This window comes from Zootoca vivipara, chromosome 10 (genome assembly GCF_963506605.1).
Source record: "Zootoca vivipara chromosome 10, rZooViv1.1, whole genome shotgun sequence".
NCBI lineage: Eukaryota > Metazoa > Chordata > Lepidosauria > Squamata > Lacertidae > Zootoca > Zootoca vivipara.
Genome location: NC_083285.1, coordinates 34,971,701 through 34,992,882, shown reverse-complemented (window position 1 = coordinate 34,992,882; position 21,182 = coordinate 34,971,701). Strand labels below are relative to the sequence as shown.

General features: G+C 42.4%; 1 protein-coding gene across 1 annotated transcript; it reads left to right on the top strand.

Annotated features, from left to right (window-relative positions):
* Positions 1 to 2,949: 2,949 nt before the first annotated feature.
* On the top strand, positions 2,950 to 20,745 carry C10H12orf50 (chromosome 10 C12orf50 homolog). The gene is made up of 10 exons (XM_060279429.1): positions 2,950 to 3,003; positions 4,505 to 4,624; positions 5,680 to 5,803; positions 11,196 to 11,354; positions 12,313 to 12,390; positions 12,484 to 12,597; positions 15,493 to 15,603; positions 15,730 to 15,837; positions 20,202 to 20,309; positions 20,522 to 20,745. Exons 1-10 carry the CDS (start codon positions 2,950 to 2,952, stop codon positions 20,743 to 20,745), a joined length of 1,200 nt encoding a protein of 399 aa, XP_060135412.1.
* The last annotated feature ends 437 nt before the right edge of the window (positions 20,746 to 21,182 follow it).

Below are 21,182 nucleotides of genomic sequence, written 5' to 3'. Positions count from 1 at the left end.
ATGAGCAAAGTGACCTGCGTGGCTTTTCAGTCAACAACAGCCACGCAGGTGCTCCCTGTTGATGGCCAACTTTTCCCACTTTGTTTGTTAGCATTTATACTCCGCCTTTCACCCCCGACGGGACTCAAGGCGGCTGGCAGCGAAAAAGAGGAACGGCTGAAAAGAAAAAAAGAAGCGATTGAACGCTGATAGAATTAAAACTGTGCACATATATACTTTAAAAATGGATTTGGACAGTGCCTTCAGATAGAGGACTGTCTTTGAACAGTGTTTCAAATAGAGGGCCGTCTTTGGAGGGCACTGGCAACACACACGTTTTAGATATTTATATATTGCTTAACTACCAAAGTGGTGTGTGGTTATTCAGGAAGGAAATACCGTTTAAAATATACATCTCTGGTGTTTATACCATTTTACAGGCTAAATCCATGCACTCACTGAATGTTTATCCCTGCAGCTGCTGCTTGGTAATGTAGTTACATCTAAACGGGCTATTTAGTTCATTTTCTATAGCATGTGTCCAGCGGCGGTTAGCTTCCGTAACTCTGAAAAAGTTTCTGTGTTGCATAGATGAGTCTTCAGGTGATTTCCCTTTGTGTGGGGAAGTGATGGCTAGTCTTTAAAATCTGAATGTAAGGGGTGTAGAGAAATGTATGTTCACAAGTTACTAAATATTCTATTAGATATGCAGCCTGCTCACATAGCTGCCACGTTTTCCCTTTTCTCGCGAGGAAGCCTATTCAGCATAAGGGAAAATCCCTTTAAAAAAGGGATAACTTGGCAGCTATGCCTGCTCAACAGAAGTCTCTTTGCCTCTTTCTTACTGTACGAGCTGTCGTAAAAAATAAGTGTGCCCTTTCTCCAAGCATTAGACTGAATTAGAACAATGTTACTAAAGCACTTTTGGCTTCAATTACAGTACATAAAATTAAGTGGGAGGAAGCCCCAATGAAAACAATGGAACCTCCTTCTGACTATGGAATTCTAGGCTTTCAGTGTTATTATCAGTGTTATTGTGACACTAGCCACATACAGTATATGAATATATTTTAAAATAATACCAAATCAGCTTGTTTCTTCATTCAGGTGACTTATTCATAATTTCATTTATAGAAGGAACACCAGTTGCCACTGAACTGCAAGAGCCACTAGGGTAAACATGCTTTATAAGGTTGCATAAGCAGTCTGAATAGCTGTGTAGATGGTATTGTTTTATGCTTTCCCAAGCTTTAATAGCAAGAACTTCAGGACCAGCCTTTTACATTAACCTTTTCTCATTGTTTCTTCTTATATTCTGCTTATTTAAAACTTATTTCTAAACTCATTGTGTGCTCTTTGGTGTGACTAGCTCAGTTTTTAAGGCAGAAAACAAGTCCTGTATAAAATGTAAATAGACTATGTTTATTAAACATGTACACTGGTCTCCAACAATGGTTATCTTAAAAAAAAATCACAAAAATATTAATTGTAAATATAACTAAATGTATTGCAACAAATTTTTTTACAAGGATTAAAACAACCATTCTCCAATTTGAAATCAACTCCCTTAAAAAGTTTTTGAACTAAAACCCTTTCCATAGATAAAGCCAGGCTCAAGGCAGCTTACAACTTGAAAAGATTTGCATAATTACAAGCATAATAGCAGTAATAAACAATAACTAAATGAATTAAAAAGTGCACAACCAAATCGAACAGTTTGCATATAAAACCATAATAAAATCTAAAAATAAAAATACACTGCCCTCCCAGGCCAGGTGGGAAAAGGTCAGCAACGCCTTCCAGGACATTAATCCAATCTAGATATTGCAAAGCATAGTTCACAAAGGCTGCATCATCAAAGGAGATTGCAGCTGGTGTACCGGGTGAAGCTAGGAGTTACTCCTGATCACAACCACCACCTGATAGTCTATGAATAAGGCCAGATGCAGAAGTCATAGCCTGCAAACTTGTTCTTTCAGGAGGGGTCAGACTGAGAATCCATATTGAGTAGACCATTCATTCATTCATTCTTTCATTCCTTCCACAATCCAGAGTCCTGCTAACCACCTTAATCCATATCTTTCCTAGATTATTGACCTTCATCCAGCATGTTACTGATTTTGTGTCATGATTCAGGGATTCCACTTCTTCACTAATATTTGAGGAATATTATTATGCAATATTAATGACACTGAACTCCAAATCTTCCAATAATTCCAATAATTTTATCATTTAATGACAAACGGAACTCTGTGGGACTGGAGAAGATAATTTAAAGGAGACAAAACAGGAATCCCTCCCTCCAGAAATGTACAGAATCACTCCCAGGTAACTTCAGTTTGTAGGGTAGATATGCCAGTCAGCAGCAATCAATGATCAAAATATCTTTAAAAACCAAGGCTTTGGCAGGCAGGCAATTATTGAAGAGGGCAGGAGCCGATGCCCTCACTTGCTTTCACTCCCATCCTTGTGCTTCTTCTCTTAATTATATAAGTTACAGATGTTCTTCTCTTAATTGAATTCTACTGACTTGGTAAGGTACGACGAGATGAAAAGGCTACACAAAAATCACTGTTTCCTTCCTCTTTTAAACACAGGGGCGATGAAAATAAGCGAGCACTCCCAGTTTGAGGGGTCGTATGGTGGCCTTTGTGATGATGTCATAAGAACCAAGGTAACAATGAGAGAAATTCTGGAAGTTTGAATTTGCGCACTGTCTAGCAACCACTCTCAATCTGTGAGCACTTCAACAAACCTGGAGAAGGTACCGTCCGTTTTACAATTAGTATAAGTAACCCTTTGAATAAAACTATCAACTGGAGGTCTCCCTTTAAGAGGAAATAGAACTTAGATCCCGAATACAGCTGTATTCAGAACAAAAGGGAATGTTCTTTCCTTACACGTTGATAGTTCTTACATTTGCATTGAGACCTTTCTAAAGGCAGTGGAGTAGAAGCACAAGAGGTGGCAATGGCAGAAGTTGGGGATGACTGCTATTTCTATTTTCATTCAACCTGTATAAAGGTAAATACTGCACAATTTATAATAGCTTGCATCTATTGTGTTGTTATGTGCCCTCCACTTTTCCAAGCAGTGAGATGTTTCAGGGATGGTGCTGAAGGGTTCAGAGAGCAATTCTGTGTGTTTGTGTGTGGAAGTAAGCTCCATTCCCAGGTACCTCCAGTAGAAAACTGGAGTCTCGTTCCCTTTCAATAAGAAAGAACACTGGAGACTTCAGTTGTCTTTGTAATAGTATGATGGTGATGATGATTGCATAGCAAAAGTAAACATGCATTCCCACTATGGGCAAAAGAGGCCCTAGAGAGCACAAATACTTCATTTTGTTTAATTCCACCTTGAAATTCTCAGGTCTTGGTTGATCTACCTCTTTGTGTTTCTACCATTTAAAAAACTGCAGATTACTTTTGCTCTTTCTCTCCCCTTGTCCTCAGCGGAAGGAATGTTCATTTGTCTTTTTCATTGAAACCCACAATAATTATGGAAAGTGCAAACTACTTTTTGCTGCTCCTCTGCTCTCCCCATTCAGCAGTAGTGTTCACCTTCCCCAAGTTCAAATGGGCATCCCATTTAGAAGAGGGCCTGCAGCCTCTCCCTAATGACTTTTCTTCCATTACAAATATGGCTTAAAACAGTGGTGGATCACAAGGCTTCCCCAGTAGGAGATAACAATAGATTAACAAAAAAAATCCAGAACATACAAGGCTATGTGTAGTTAGCTGTTTATCGGTTATAAAGATCTTTTCCCATTAGCAATGAATGAGTTGTGTGACTAAGTATATATAGATATACATCTTCCCAAGTTGGACCATCATTGTCCCTCAAAACAAAACAATTTTTAGCTAATAATCCTTTCAGGCTCCCATCTTTCTACTTCCACATCACTTGCAAACACTAGTGAGAAATTCCTTCAGTTACAGACAGTCCCTACACCTCACCAGTTTTCAAATAGCAATGTGCTTCACCGCCATGGTCATTTTGATATACTACACCTACAAAGCTCCTTCAATATGTTGTATGTGCTTCCATATTGGTTTCCGGCCCATACTGTCTGTGCATAATGTCTAGGTTCAAACTGTTGATCTGTATTCATTGTCCTAAGGCAGGGGTGGAACTGGACCTTTCTGGTGGTCTGTATCATTATCTCCTTCACACACACAGTGGCCTTGTTTGTGCAGTGGCCTCCCAAGGGAGGCTTGCTTGACACCACATCTGATGTATCTCTAGTGAGGCAAAAAGTGCTTTTCATTTGTTCAGGCCTTCTAGCATGTCACATAATCTGATATAATCCAATCTTATTTGATATTTTATTAGTTCAGCTTGGTTTTTATTGCGCTGCTGCCTTTCTGCCGTTTCTGCTGTTCCCTGACTAGGATTTTATTGTATTTTTAATTGTTTGTTTGTGATCCACGCTAGTGTTTTTGGTAACTGAAGGGCAGCCTAAAGAACACTTAAAGAAATGCTGCCTGGCCGAATTTTCCAACCTCTCTCTCTCTCCTCTATTCAGGGATCAAAGTGCCGATTCCGTCACTGTGAAAAAGCCATTGGCAGTGACACCGTGTGCTCATTATGGAGAGAGGGGAGATGTTCCCATCAACTTTGCAAATTTAGACATATGGAAATACAGGTAGAAATGGCAAGTGCTTTGAAGTGTTCTCTTGTGAAGAGATCTATTATAAGCATTTATTGGCTGTCTCTCACCTCTGCTGCTGCAGATGTGACATCTTAAGTTTCACAGTTAAGATACATGGTGTTCTTGTGACGCCCAGATATCCGCTTTGGAAATAGTCAAACATCATTTTATCACCTAAAGATAGAACTGGTTCACACCTTCTACCCCACTTGAAAAGCTTAACGAATTCACTGAATTTTAAGGATCCCTTCATCTGTACTTCATTTCAGCTTTATGTTCCCATAACACTCTTCTTTGCACTGCGAGAATAGAATGTTTTTATACTGCAGTTGAGTATAGAGGAGAAAAATGAGCTCCCTTTAGTCAAATCTTGAGTCTTTTTAAATTTAGTGGCAACATGTTTTGGCGCTTCAAGTCAATTAAAAGGAAGATGGACGGGAACATCCTCTCTGATACCACATATGAGCTGGAACCCAAGAAAATGGGCAGAAGGGAAATATTTATTTCACTTTATTGTTTATTTATTAGGTGTATATTCCACCGTTCATCAAAAGGTCTCAGGTTGATTCACAAGATAAAGCCACTAGCAGTGCTCTGCAAAAGTAGAAGAGCTCATGATAATACTATGTTATAATGCAAATGCTCAAGAGCTCATACTCTACACAAGTACAATAACTTTGGATTCAGTTTTACTTTCCTCACACAACTGCTGTGATTGGGAGCGTACCTTTAGATTCAACAGAAAATGTGTAATGTATAAAGAACTAGAAGCCTGATTCTCTTTTGATAGCTGATTGGGTAGGAAAATCATAGGAAAATGAGCCAAATCATTTTCAATAAGATCACATTCTCACACATCTTTTATTGATGTCTCTGCAAGTCTCCGTTGCAAAATATAAGGGACAGAGCCTGCTTTGACTTTGCAGCAATTTCTCAGCCATTGCTCTTCACTGTCTAGTTTTATTAATTCCAGCATTCCATCCATGACCCACTTTACTGTTTTGCAATCATTAAATATGGAACCAACTTTTTTTCCCCTTTTTCCATAGCAAAAATACAACAGCATTTCATGTTTCTGGGAGACACAGCCATTGGGCTGTGTGAGAATCAGTTGTGTCTTTCATCACCGGAAACCTCGTAACATAAATGGACTTTTTTTGCCACCTAGTAATGGTGAGTACAAATGTTTTTTTCCCATATTCTGAATACTGAAATATGTTCTAGAGTCTAGTCTTAAAATATTAAGGACACCATTGTAGAAGGACACTGTCTTTTACACACTGAAATACTCTGGGCTGTAGCCTAACTGATCAGAATAAGATTAAAAAATTCCTTCAGTAGCACCTTAAAGACCAACTAAGTTTTTATTTTGGTATGAGCTTTCGTGTGCATGCACACTTCATCAGATACACTGAAACAGAAGTAACCAGACCCTTATGTATATACAGAGGGTGGGGGTGGGGTGATGGGAATGGGTGATGGGCTGATAGGAGTGGTAAACCTGTTGATGACTGTTAACAACTGTTAATGACTGCAATTGGTCTTGCGGGGAGGGGGAACAAGGGCTGAGGTGCTAAGAAAAGCTTGATCATGTATAATGAGATAAGAATCCTATGTCTCTGTTCATTCCAGGTGGCTCCATGGTTTTAAGCTTGCCAATGAGTTGCAATTCAGCAACTTCTCTTTCCAGTCTGTTTCTGAAATTTTTCTGTAATAAAACAGCTGTTTTGAGGTCTTGTATAGAATGTCCTGGGAGATTGAAGTGTTCTCCTACTGGTTTCTCTGTCTTGTGATTCCTGATGTCAGATTTATGTCCATTTATCCTTTGGCGTAGGGTTTGGCCTGTTTGTCCAATATAGAGAGCTGAAGGGCACTGTTGGCATTTGATGAGAATAAGGTCAGTGTTTCCAAGATTAACATTCTTGAAGAACGCAGTGGTAAAAAATTCCCTGGATTTGGAATACCTAACTACCAGCCAGTTGCTTATCTCCCTTTCCTGAGCAAGGTTCTGGAGAGAGTGGTGGCAGACCAGATCCAGGCACTTTTGGAAAAAACTAATCCGGTTTTGGTGCAGAAACTGCTTAGTATGGCCCTATATGATGACCTCTATCAAGAGAGAGACAAGGGAAAGATGTCCATGTTAATTCTTCTCGAACTCTCAGTGGCTATTGATACCATTGACCATGTATCCTTCTGGAGCAGTTGTCTGAACTAGAGATGTGTGACACCACTTTGTCGTGGTTCCAGTCCTACTTGGATGGTCGTTCCCAGAGGGTGTTGCTTGGGGAATGTTTTTCAGCCCCGTGGAACCTTCAATGTGGGGTTCTGCAGGGCTCAATACTAACCCCCCATTGTTTAACATCTACATGAAATCATTGGGTGTGTTTATCCGGAGGTTTGAAGTACGTTGTCAACAGTATGCTGGTGACAACTCTACTTCTCCTTTACATCTGCAGGCATGGCAGTGGAAGTGTTGGACCAGTGTCTTGCCTCAGTAATGGACTGGATGAGAGCCAAAAAACTGAAACTCAATCCAAATAAGACGGAGGCACTGTTAGTGGGTAGTTCCCTAGAACAGATGGGTGGGATGTTGCCTGCTTTTGATGGGGTTACACTTCTCTGAAGGAGCAGGTGTGTAGCTTGGGGTTACTCCTGGATCCTTTGCTCTCACTCAAGGTTCAGGTGGCCTCAGTGGCCCAGAGTGCCTTCCATCAGCTTCGGCTGGTAGCCCAGCTATCCCCCTATCTGGACAGGGATAGCCTAACTACTGTTGTCTATGCTCTGGTAACCTCAAGGTTAGATTACTGCAATGTGTTATACATAGGGCTACCTCTGAAGAGGGTTTGGAAAGTGCAGAATTCAGCTGCCAGGGTGCTCACCGGAGCAAGTCGGTTTGAGCATATTACACCGATCCTGTTCAGATTCCACTGACTACCAATTAGTCTCCAGGGCCAATTAAAAGTGCTAGTTTTGACCTATAAAGCCTTAAACAGTTCAGGACTGCAATACCTCAAGGACCACCTCTTCCCATATGAACCTAACCAGTCCCTGAGATCATCTTCTGAGGCCCTTCTTCATTTGCCGCCTCCTCGAGAGGTCCAGAGGGTGGCAACACGAGAACAGGCCTTCTCTGCAGTGTCCCCACCCCCGGGGGGCGTTATTGGGTTCTTTTTATTTTGATTATGTATGTTGTGGTTTTATATTTTGATTTCATTCTGTGAACCGCCCTGAGCCCTCTGGGTATAGGGCGGTATATAAATTCAATAAATAATAATAAAGGCGGAATTGGGAAACTAGAAAGTATGCTTTGAGGTCAAGACTAATACATAGTTATTAATTACCAGTCCATATGTAAGACTAGCATCCTTTTCTAATGAAACTAGAAGCATGTTTCTGGAATGTATGATCCCTAAATTCCCATCTCTTAAAATACTGTTCAGCACTTTAAGATTTACCAGGATTCCTCTTAATATGTGGCATTGATGCACTGAATGATAGACATCTGAAGGCAGCCCTGTTTAGGGAAGCTTTTAATGTTTAATAGATTATTGTATTTTAATACTTCTGTTGGAAGCCGCCCAGAGTGGCTGGGGAAACCCCAGCCAGATGGGCAGGGTATAAATAATAATAATAATAATAATAATAATAATAATAATAATAATTCTAGACATGTAGAATGTCTAGAATTCAAGACAAATGGGGCAACATATTAATGGCCCATCCATATAGATAAGAACAGGGCAGACACCAGGGTGAGTGGACCCTCAGCATAATGTCACCAATACCACCACCAAACATGGACTTGAGTTGCCCCCCCACCCCAAAAATGCCATTCCTCTGTCTTTACTGCCCTGCCTTGCCTTGCCATCCCCACAGTAATACAGGTGCTGGACCTGACAACCAGATACTGCATTAAGGGGGAGAAACCATGGTGGCCACCAGCCAGCCTATTACAGCAGCAGCATGGATAATCCTGGAAGGAGGGGGAGAGGTGGCTGGCAGTTGCAGTGCTGCCAGGGTCTGTATCTGTGCTACTGAGGAATTCAAGTGCAATATTTAACATACTGCATAACTTCAGGGTCTTCTGTTTATATATATATACTAGTGGTTTTCAGCCCGTTCAATAACGGGCGCTAGAATCCTGGGGTTCGGAGAAGCGCTTGCGCAGCGCTTCTCCGAACCCTGGGACCTGTCCTTGCTGTCGGCGGCAGGGGGACAGGAACGGAGGAGGAGAAAGCGCTGCTTTTTCCTTCTCCGTTCCTTTCCCGCAGCCGCCGACAGGAAGCAGATATCCCAGGGTTCGGAGAAGCGCTTGCGCAGCGCTTCTCCGAACCCTGGGACCCGTCCTTGCTGTCGGCGGCAGGGGGACAGGAACGGAGGAGGAGAAAGCGCTGCTTTCTCCTCCTCCGTTCCTCTCCCGCAGCCGCCGACAGGAAGCAGACATCCCAGGGTTCGGAGAAGCGCTTGCGCAGCGCTTCTCCGAACCCTGGGACCCGTCCTTGCTGTCGGCGGCAGGGGGACAGGAACGGAGGAGGAGAAAGCGCTGCTTTCTCCTTCTCCGTTCCTCTCCCGCAGCCGCCGACAGGAAGCAGACATCCCAGGGTTCGGAGAAGCGCTTGCGCAGCGCTTCTCCGAACCCTGGGACCCGTCCTTGCTGTCGGCGGCAGGGGGACAGGAACGGAGGAGGAGAAAGCGCTGCTTTCTCCTCCTCCGTTCCTCTCCCGCAGCCGCCGACAGGAAGCAGACATCCCAGGGTTCGGAGAAGCGCTTGCGCAGCGCTTCTCCGAACCCTGGGACCCGTCCTTGCTGTCGGCGGCAGGGGGACAGGAACGGAGGAGGAGAAAGCGCTGCTTTCTCCTCCTCCGTTCCTCTCCCGCAGCCGCCGACAGGAAGAAGACATCCCAGGGTTCGGAGAAGCGCTTGCGCAGCGCTTCTCCGAACCCTGGGACCCGTCATTGCTGTCGGCGGCAGGGGGACAGGAACGGAGGAGGAGAAAGCGCTGCTTTCTCCTTCTCCGTTCCTCTCCCGCAGCCGCCGACAGGAAGCAGACATCCCAGGGTTCGGAGAAGCGCTTGCGCAGCGCTTCTCCGAACCCTGGGACCCGTCCTTGCTGTCGGCGGCAGGGGGACAGGAACGGAGGAGGAGAAAGCGGCGCTTTCTCCTCCTTCCTTCCTCTCCCCCAGCCGCCGACAGGAAGGACGCGCGCACTCTTCCCCCCCCCGCCTCCTCCAACCGCCGCTCCGGCGGGAGCGGCGGTTGGAGGAGGCAGAGTGGGGGGAGAGTGCGCGCGCGCAGTCTCTGCTGTCCAATCCCTGTATCCCTGGGGCACATGCGCAGTGACCCAGGGACACACGGGACATCTGGACGCAGGGACAACATGGACATTATTATATAGGATATGTTTTAAAGTGTAAGTGTACATATTCCATCGAAGAATGAACGTTACATTTTATATTCAAACACAAGAATATGGTTCCTATTTAATATCTTTGTATATGGAACACATGTGTCAAACATTGTATTATAATGAGCAGGGGTGGGGTGGGGAGAATCAGCTTGGACATGACAGGGAAAGATCCACAGATTGAATTCTGTCATGTATCTTTCTTGCAAAATACATGGGCATTTCCATTCCACTCTTGATGGATTCCACATGCATTTCCTGCTCAGAAGAAATATATTTCCTCTGAACTAACTCTGATTGGAGAGGAAACGGGTGGAATAAAAGCCCCTTCCCCAAGCTATAATTATGGCAGAGGGCATAGAATTGTTTATACCAGGGTTTCCCAACCTTGGGTCTCCAGCTGTTTTTGGACTACGACTCCCACCGTCCCTAGCTATCAGGACCAGTGGTCAGGGATGATGGGAACTGTACTCCAAAAAAAACATCTGGAGACCCAAGTTTCGGAAACTCTGCCGTAGCAAAGGAAATGATTAACATGAGTGTGGTGGCGCCATTGTTGTATTCATTTGAAGGCACACTCTTAAGCCCAGGCCCACCTCATGTCAACAGAGGTAAGTTGATATGGCCAGCTGTGAGATTATGGTTTTGTGCCTGCTGTGTTGCAAAGGTTGCATATTTGTATTTAAGGTTTCAGTTGTGATATATGCTTTCACTGGTGTTTTGATTGTACTGGGGTCTTATGCTCTGGGATCATGAATGATGAAGGGTGGTCTTGAAATCGAAATAAATAAATAAATATCTAATCAGAAGTAGGGAGCCCAACTGAATTTGATGGAGCTTGTTTCCAAGTAAGTGTGCATAGGGTTGCAACCTTAATCAGTTAATAGGCTGCAATCCTCTGCACACTTGCATAGGAGTGAACTCTACAGAACAGAATGGTGGGCATATGAAGCAATGCTCTGTGTGGGATTCATACAATTGATCAACTGTGATTTAGTTAGTTAGTTAGTTGATGGCCCAAGTTGTAATATGTATCTGCTCCATATGTGTCTAAGAACAAAACCCAACCACTGCCTTGGCTTTTATGAGTGAGTTAAGTATGATGAGGACTTCAAAGTTTTACTCAAAGTTTTATACTGAAATTTAGGTTCCTTCCTATAGATTCTACATTGCAAAGGGAAGTTCAGGAAGGGATTTTACCTCCTGCCCAAAATCAAGATTCCACAAAAGGTCAAGAAAACACATTAAGACCTATCCATCCTCCACTGATTATTACCATCAATCTTGAGGACGAGGACGAAGAAGAACAGGAGGAGAAATGTAAATACCGTACTTTGCCAGACATTTTTGTGTGCTTGTTCAATGTTTCTAGCAATTTGAATCTACCTAGAAAAAATTTACAAAATAGGTTCTCATATAACATTATATTAAAGGGGTTTTTAAAAAGCGTTTTTGTGATAACTGTACAGTGGAACCTCAGTTTACGAATTTTCGGTTTACGAACGCCGTGGACCCATCTGGAACGGATTAATTCACTTTCCATTACTTTCAATGGGAAAGTTCGCTTCAGTTTATGAACGCTTCAGTTTATGAACAGACTTCCGGAACCGATTACACCCATGCTTCGGGTTAAGTACGCTTCAGTTTGAGTACTCCGCGGACCCGTCTGGAACGGATTAATCTACTTTCCATTACTTTTAATGGGAAAGTTCGCTTCAGTTTATGAACGCTTCAGTTTAAGTACTCCGCAGACTGTCTGGAACAGATTAATCCACTTTCCATTACTTTCAATGGGAAAGTTCGCTTCAGTTTATGGACGCTTCAGTTTATGAACAGACTTCCGGAACCAATTGTGTTCATAAACCGAGGTACCACTGTAATAGTGTTTAAAAGCTCCCATCCCAAGCAATGTGACTTCAATCTTTTAACAAATACAAAGTAAAAATGTTTTAGACTTTACCTACCCGAAGTGTTAATATATTTCATAAATGACCAACCCTGTTTGATAATAGAAGTTGGCCTATTGCGTTTAATATTATTCCTAAAATAAATTACAGCTGAATTGAGGATTCAAACTTTTATTAATAAAAAATAGAATGTTAAGCAATAATATTATTTTATCCAGAATATTAAAAAAAATTCTCCAGAATACACCCCAGTTGAAGAATCCCACCAGTAAAAATTTATATTGCAATTTGTACTATGAATGCAATTGCAGTTTAGAAGATATCTAGCAAGGTCTTTGCTTAGTAAGCTCTTTGAAATGCGTTCCCTACAGATGCATCTTATTTATTGTCTAAGACACCAGAAGACATAGAAGAAGAAAAGGCAATAAAGGAAATGTGTTATAAATCTGGTAAGAATGTTATTTCTGATTCTGTTATCTCACTTTTCAGCTGATATCACTCTGGTAATTGCCCCCCATTTTCTCTTCCTTGGGGTGAAACAGGAGAATACTACAGAATTCAGACTTCTCAGGAAAACCACTTAACAAAAAACATACCTTTGGTGCTGGAGAACGAGCTCTTGAAAACCATGGAAACTGGCAGAGATTTACAAGAAGGCAAGGACCTGAGCAATATAACTTTTATTTTATTTTTCATATAGGAGAACAAGCCTTGCTGAAGCAGAGCCAGCATGGGTTCTGCAAGGGCAAGTCCTGTCTTACTAACTTATTAGAGATCTCTGAGAGTGTCAACAAACATATACCAGTAGCTAGTGGTGATCTGGTTGACTTTCAAAAGGTTTTGATTTGGACTTTCAAAAGGTTTTGATAAGGTACCTCATCAAAGCCTCCTGAGGAAGCTTGGCAGTCATGGAATAAGAGGAGAGGTCCTCTTGTGGATCAGAAATTGGTTTAGTAGCAGGAAGCAGACAGTAGGAATAAATAGACAGTTCTCCCAAAGGAGGACTGTAGGAAGTGGTGTGTGCCCCGAGAAGTCCTGTGGATGGCACCCAGCTTTTTCACTCTATACCATCAAGAGGCAATTCAGGTGCTGAACTGGTGCTTGGAGCCAGCTGGAAGTGAGCCAGTAAACTGAGTTGAATCCAGATAAGGCAGAGGTTCTATGTGTCCTGAGTTTTCAGGTCCAGGAGTTGTGGTGATATATGTGCTGAAGTCTTGTTATTTTAAAAGCAAGACGCTAATATAAGTGGCTCATTGATATTGTCTTAAATATTTGAAGCTGTTTGATTAATGTGAGGGTAAACTATCAGAATCTGCTACTATAATTTCAAAATCAACTGAATTAAGTAAAGCAAGCAAGCAAACTCTGAACATTGATACAAATGCCCCCAAGAGCTGTCCATCTACTTTCGTTGTTACTATTTTTCACTGTACTTATTCAAATTTAATCAACTGTTTTTTATTGAGTTGTAAACCACCCTGGAATGTTTTCAACAAAATAAATAAAAACAAACAATACTGGTCATGTAAAGGAAATTAACAAAGTGAGAAAAATGTATATTTTTATATGATTTCTTTTTATTAGAGATGGAAGTCATTGCTCACTGTAAATGGGCAATTTTTTTCTGCCATTAGTGACCCCAGGGTTTTCCCCAGTAGGTTTTTTAAAGGAGCAGTCAGGAAAAAAGAACCTGTAATATCTCACATAATCCATGTTTAAAATAAGAGAACTCGGGAATAATAATATTTAGGAAGTGCTGATGAGAAACAGTGATTTGGACAAAAAAGAAGAAATAATTAAATTGGCCCAGTCAATTTAGGGAGAACATATTTAGTGGAAGGCTCAATTTAGTTTCACTGATTTATTTTGCTGATTCATCAGTATGTTGACTTCAGAGTAGACCTCACTGAATGTAAAGAGGCACCACACTGTGACTTTATATTTTGAACAAGCCTTTAATAACTGTAAACCAAAAAGCCTGCTTCAGCCACTATTCTTTCTTTGAAGGAGTGTTTAACAGTGACCCTCTCAAAAAAGCTACTTGAGGAATAATCTGTTTTGATTTGTTAAAACGTGTTTTTCTGTCAACTGCTGTGCATCACCTGTTGCCACATTTGCTTGGGATAGATCTCTCTAAACACATCTGCAGACTACTTGGGGAATAACAAAATATAGTGGTACCTCTGGTTACGAACGCTTCTGGTTATGAACGCTTCAGGTTACGAGCTCCGCTAATCCGGAAGTAGCTGCTCCTGGTTGCAAACTTTGCCCCAGGTTGCGAGCGGAAATCGGTACCAGAGGCGCGTATGCAGCAGGAGACCCCATTAGCAAAAGCGCGCCTCAGGAATAAGAGCGGTTTCAGCTTTAAGGACGGACCTCCGGAATGAATTAAGTTAGTAACCAGAGGTACTACTGTAGCGATTTAGTGACTTCAGACAGGGATGGCTGGGAGACCAAGAAGGAGAGATCTAAGTATGGTGGCACAGTAAACTTTGGCTTCTAAGGAACTGGAAGAGAGAGAGATTTGTTACCATGTATGTCTCTAAACATGTCCACAGATGTGATTCTAAGGAAGAGGAGAAGAGAAGGGATGAATCTGCAGAAAAGGAGAAATGGTCATTTGACACACACATACTCAGAAAAGTTGAATTGGAACACCTTGGCACCATAGTTGACTAGGAATTCCATGTAGGCGATTGAATGGGTTGCTAGAAGGTGAGATGGATTGCCCTGCTCATCTTCCACCAACCCATATACTAGAAGATCTTTACAGGCATATTAGCAAGCTATTTTATTTTATTTATGTAAGGGGAAGAGAGTATAGGGACCCTCTTCCCCTCATTAGAAGCAGCTCCTCCCCGAGCAGCTGGAGTCCAGTCAGGAAGTGGAGAGAGAGGGACAGGGCTCTGGCAGCATGGGAGAGCCCCTACGACACAGGAGGGAGGAAGAGAGGGGGGGAAAGGGGGGAGAAGGAAAACATGGAGCGCAGACCCTTTCCCCCCTCCGGTTCCGGAATTACGCAGGAAAAGGAGGGGAAAGAGATTTGCTGTCCCGAGGCTCTTATGCTGGAGGATGTCCAGGGGCGGTCCAGTGCTGGATTCTGCGTCGGACTGAGCACACATGTTGTACATACCCAGCTCACTGTAAATAGCATGCACTAAATAAAAAGTGCTGAAAGACAAGCATGCGGAGCGTCGTTACTCTAGAGTAGCCGCAACAACCCCCTGACAATTTCCATGCTAGCCCAGCATCTAAATGGAGTCTAGGTATTTTTAGAGAAAAATATGTGCAGGATGATAACTTTGGTGTCTTATTTATTAGCATTATTTATCTTCCAAGTGCTCAAAACACTTTACAGATGTCATCTCAGCAATCCTTATAATATTCTTATTAGATTCTTATAATATTATGATTCCCATTTTGCAGATGGGAAAGCTGAAGTTAATAGAATAGCAGTTTGACTAATGCTATGGTAATACCTATGCCATGGACATTTCCCACTATTAAAATAAGTTTAGTAAATTCAATTATTCTGTCTCTTGCCCTTTTAGGTGATGGCGTTGCAGTTTCATCAAAGTTTAATATTGCAGAAAGGCAAACGGAGATAACGGCATCATTAGATTGTAGCTCTCGATCTGATCTTAGTGCCTTTGAAAATGGAGGTAATTACTTCAAATGTACATTGACTATTTTTAAATTCTTATGATTTACATGACTATCAAATGACAATGGAAACTAAAATACAAATACAAGTTCTGTGATTTATTTATGTTTGTCTCTCTTTGTAGGAGGTGATTGCTATTTGCCACAAAGAAATATATTTGTTGCAGGGATACAAAGCAAAGCATTCAGTGGAGAAAAAGAATTTGCCATGCTGAAGTGTTCGAACATTAAAGGTATTCAGAGCTCATGTCTCGTCTTTTGGGGGAAGGGGGGGGGAATTATGAAGATATATGTTTCTTCCTTTCTGCAGTTTGAAAATGCATCTGCACAAGCTGCCTGTGTGATTTTTCTATAATTTGTGCCAGGGAATTCAACTGTACTGGTGGTTAATTTCATTTTCTTATCAGAGTTAACACTTGCTTCATTCCCCACCCCACCCCCTGCTACAGCTCATTCTGTCTATTCTCTTTGGTGCCAACACAAGCTTGTTACGGAGTTTAGCTTTGGCAGGATCATCCAATTAATTACTGTGATCATTTCTACTGTCCTATGATGCAGTGAACCATTGCAACTTCCCAAGAGTCTAAAGGGGGACCGTGCTGAGAAGTATTAGATAGCAGGCTCAGTTTCATGACACATTTAAATGTGTGAAATAATCAGCTGGACTTTTCACATAACACCAATTATCACAGCCACCAAAGATGCTTCTGTGTTAACCTGGATATAGCCTTGTTTGACAGCATGATTACTCCCTCAAATTCAGACATTCTGGAGATGGGGGAAGCTCGGGGGGGGGGGTTCTTTTATGGGGGAGAGGGAGGTGGCCAGGCAAGATCAGGGGGATCCCCTTTATTGAACAGTCCCCCATTCCCTTGCCCTGTCCCTCCCTGCCCAATGTTCACCAATGCTGTGTGTGTGTGTCTGTGTGTGTGCGCACTAGGTAAGCAGAGACTGCCGTCCCTCCTTATTACGGTATGCCAGTCACTTCTCACTCACTTGGATGCAACAGTTAAAAACAGGCAACAATACCAAATGGTTGCAGCAGCAGAATCAGGGCACCAGTGATGCATTACCTCAGGCATCCCCAAACTGCAGCCCTCCAGATGTTATGGCCTGCAACTCCCACGATCCCTAGCTAAACAGGACAAGTGATCGGGGCAGATGGGAATTGTAGTCCAAAACATCTGGAGGGCCGAAGTTTGGGGATGCCTGCATTACCTGGTAGGGCAGGAGCTTCAACAGATACCCTGGGCTGCCCACCTCTGATGCCCCTGGCTGCCATTGAAAGAGCACCATCAACGATCCATTATTGATCTCCCCAACAGGCATCTAGTTGCATAAAATGCCAACCGCCTCATTTTAATACATGCAATTATTCTTTGTGTCCCCTCTCTGTAGGGGTGGTCAGCTCCTTTCAGCTGCTTCAGTCGAGCTGCATCCCGTAATAATGCACTGGGACGGTGGCGGGGAAAATCTATATTTTGTTGCATCTGTGCACTGGTTTACATAGATTGAATAGCAGGTAAATGGGGGAACAGCTCAGGTGTTAGGTTTGCTACATACTCTATAATTTATAGACGGTGAGGGGAGAGACTCCATCAGGCAAGGCCTCCTTCCACCTACTTTGCTCCAACTTGTAGTCTCTGCTTCTCAATTTCTATTGTATTATTTTATGTACTTTGGCTTGCCATTGTTTTATTGATTATAGTTTAGAAATTATTTATTGTAACTGTTAAGGGTGGATTTCTGTTTAACTTTTATATGCTGATATTACTCTTTTATACTACACTATTCTAATGATTGTTGAATGTTACTTCTTTGATGTAGGTTGCTTATTTTAAAGTTAGGTTTTACCATCACATTTTTGTCTTGCATTAGATTGTTATAAGATGTACATTTTTTTTTTGTTTCTTCAGCTTGTAAACTGCCTTGAGTATTGTAAGATAGAAAGACGGTCAGGGCCGGCTCTAGGTAGACCGCCGATGGCGCAGGGCACCACGGCGCCGGCCCGCCAGGAGGGCGCCGCGAGCTGCGCCCGCCCGCTGGCCGGCCGGTCCGCCGGTTCGACGCACAGCTGCGCCTGTGGCAGCCGCGCTGCGCCCGCCCACCCACCGCGCTGGGAAACGGGGCGGCGGGGGGGGGGCGCCGGAGGGATCCGTCGCTCCATGGCGCCAGGGGCGCTTAAGACGGCCCTGAAGACGGTATACAAATTGAATATGATGATGTTGATGATACTGCACAAAAAGGCCAGTTTATGCTGGATTAAAGACTGGCTTACTTTAGAAAATCAGGAACTCCTGGAGATAGAGGGATTCAGAAACATCAAAGGGTGGCATGCCTACCTTTTATTGGAAAAGAAAGGGAATCAAAAAGAGTTTTCAGATCACGTAATTAAAAAATCATTGTATCAAATCTGGAATGAATTTAAGGGGTGGGTGGAACCTCAAAGCGCTTGGTGGGCATCCCCGGTGGAGATGATGGCAGTGGGGGATTGTACAAAGATAGGGAAATGGCCAACCTACCGGGAGCTGTTAATAAGAGAAAATGACCAATGGATTCTAAAATCATATGAGGAGATCAAATAATAATCATAATAATAATTTATTATTTATACCCCGCCCATCTGGCTGGGTTTCCCCAGCCACTCTGGGCGGCTTCCAACAGAAAAATAAAACACAATAATCTATTAAACATTAAAAGCCTCCCTGAACAGGGCTGCCTTCAGATGTCTTCTAAAAGTCTGGTAGTTGTTTTCCTCTTTGACATCTGTTGGGAGGGCGTTCCACAGGGCAGGTGCCACCACCGAGAAGGCCCTCTGCCTAGTTCCCTGCAACTTGGCTTCTCGCAACGAGGGGACCGCCAGAAGGCCCTCGGTGCTGGACCTCAGTGTCCTCAAAGGGTATTGTTTAAGCTGGCTACATTATGGGCAGATCCAAAGCATTTTTAAAATACATTAAGAGATTGGCTTCCCAGCAAAGGAGTCTAAATTACAAGAATTGATAATAGAAAATGATTTTAAAAAACCATTGGGGAAGATGTATAAATTCTTATTAGAGCTGGAATGAAAAGACGAATTAACTAAAAATGTCATGATAAAATGGGCCACAGATATTGGGAACACGATCTCAATAAACCAATGGGAGAAATTGTGGAAAGTGGATTCGAATTTTACAGCTTGTATGACAATAAGAGAAAACATACTAAAAATGTTCCACAGATGGTATGTAACACCGGAAAAAATAGCAAAATTTTATAAATTAGGTGAAGGAAAATGCTGGAAATGCCAAAAGAAAATTGGAAGCTTTTACCATTGCTGATGGACATGCCCAAAGGTAGCTGATTTCTGGAACAAAATATATGATGAAATGAAAAAAAATGTTGAAATGTACATTTGAAAAAAGCCCTGAAATATTTTTGTTGAGTCTAATCCCCCCAAATATACCAAAAAACAGAGTGAATATTTTATTATATGCATGTGCAGCAGCCAGGATCCAAATTGCAACGAAATGGAAAGGAGATTCGTTACCAACGGTTCAAGAGTAGCAGGAAAGATTAATAGAATATTTGAAGATGGCGAAACTAATGGCTATAATAATAAATGTACCCAGGCAAAAAATTATGGATGAATGGAAATATGTGCAAGATTATTTGGAGAAAGAAAATCTAGTAATTTAGTGATGTGCTTAGAATAATAGCTAGGTAAAGGTAAAGAGACCCCTGACCATTAGGTCCAGTCGGGACCGACTCTGGGGTTGCGCGCTCATCTCGCATTAGTGGCCGAGGGAGCCGGCGTATAGCTTCCAGGTCATGTGGCCAGCATGACAAAGCCGCTTCTGGCGAACCAGAGCAGCACATGGAAACGCCATTTACCTTCTCGCTGTAGCAGTTCCTATTTATCTACTTGCATTTTGACATGCTTTCGAACTGCTAGGTTGGCAGGAGCTGGGACCAAGCAACGGGAGCTCACCCCGTCACAGGGATTCGAACCGCCGACCTTCTGATCAGCAAGCCCTAGGCTCAGTGGTTTAACCCACAGCGCCACCTGGGTCCCTTCAGAATAATAGCTATAAGAGGAGAAATTGGTATTATACATTTAATAATGGTAAGATTTATATTTGGGTAAAGTAGGAGAAACAGCAAGGGGGAAAGACTTCACATAGGGAAGCGTGTTGTAAATAATAGGAAGTAATTTTTTCTTTTCTTTTTTTCTTTTTCCCTCTCTTTTATTTTTCCTTTTTTTCTGAGTATATGAATTTTTGTGTTTATGTATGAATGCGTTCTCTTTTTATATATTTTCTTTGACCTTTTATTGTATTTTTAAAATTTTCTGAATAAAGAATTTAAAAATTTTTTTAAAAAAAGATACTGCACAAAAAATGGGAGGAGAATGGGAGGATTGTTGAAACCATACTTATGCATGCAAGGCTATCTGCAGGTCATTCTTGGATCACATGCCAAGTCATGAATACAGCAAGGGTGGCCTTTTCCATGCCCCCCCCTTTACTGGATCCTCACATGAAAGCTCCTTGGGAATCCGCCTCCTTTCTCAGTGCCCTAGACCTGAGAGGCAAAATCCTGTTCTTCTTCTTCTCTTTAGCTACAAGTCACTCTGAAAGCATAAAGAAGCATCATTTTAAAGGAGTGAAGAAAAAGAAATGGATTTCCGAGGAACCCAAAAACCTTCATCTCCCGTTGACAGCAAAAGGTATTTCGAGAAACCGTTTTTAGTAGGTTGAAAAAGTCACACGGGGAATTGACTCATTTGGTCCTAGTTCAACATCAGAGGCAATCTATTAAAAGGGGCGAGCTCAGTATTTGTATTGCATGTCCCCATCCATTGCCCCATATGTTGAGCAGCACTCAGTAGCTTCTTACAAGTCTGGGGGAAAATATTGATTATCGTATTATTTCTTGCAGCAATGCATACTTCAAACCCTAAAGGTAAAGGGTATTGCCAACAAAATGATCAAAGCAAGAATGCTGAGAATGCTTCTTATGTTCCTTCTCAGAGAGCCAGCGGGAGAAGTATTTCCTTGAGTTCTCCAGCAGCTGCAAGGTCACCTAATCTGACCTATGGTAAAGTTGGTGCAACCAAAGAATCCAAGATGAATTTGGCTGCAGGTCAGCACATAGTCTCATAGACCCTTCCTTCTGGCATGGAGGTTTGCCTGCATTATTCATACTGTGGTCTGTTATACCAAATTTGGATTACACATAAGATTGTCTTGCAGAGAGAGCTTTTACAGTTGTGGTGCCCTGAATATAGAATGCTTTTCCTCAGCAGGTTCACCTCTTGGCCAACATTGCTTTCATGTACAATAAGCCTGCAGCTTGAGCACATTTAACTTGTGTGCATTCAGGATAAATAGGAGGCAGAACGTGGGGTTGGCATCCAGGGGGGAAAGAGTTTTGCAGTCCCACCTGCCCTTGCACCCAGTTGTGTTTTGATTAGTTTTAGGCATGATCTCTGGAACATAACCCCCACATAAATTGAGGGCTTACTATACTGTTTATTGTTGACTGTTCGTCTATCAATCAGTCTCATCTATTATTTGTTATATATAAGTACTTGATTTTT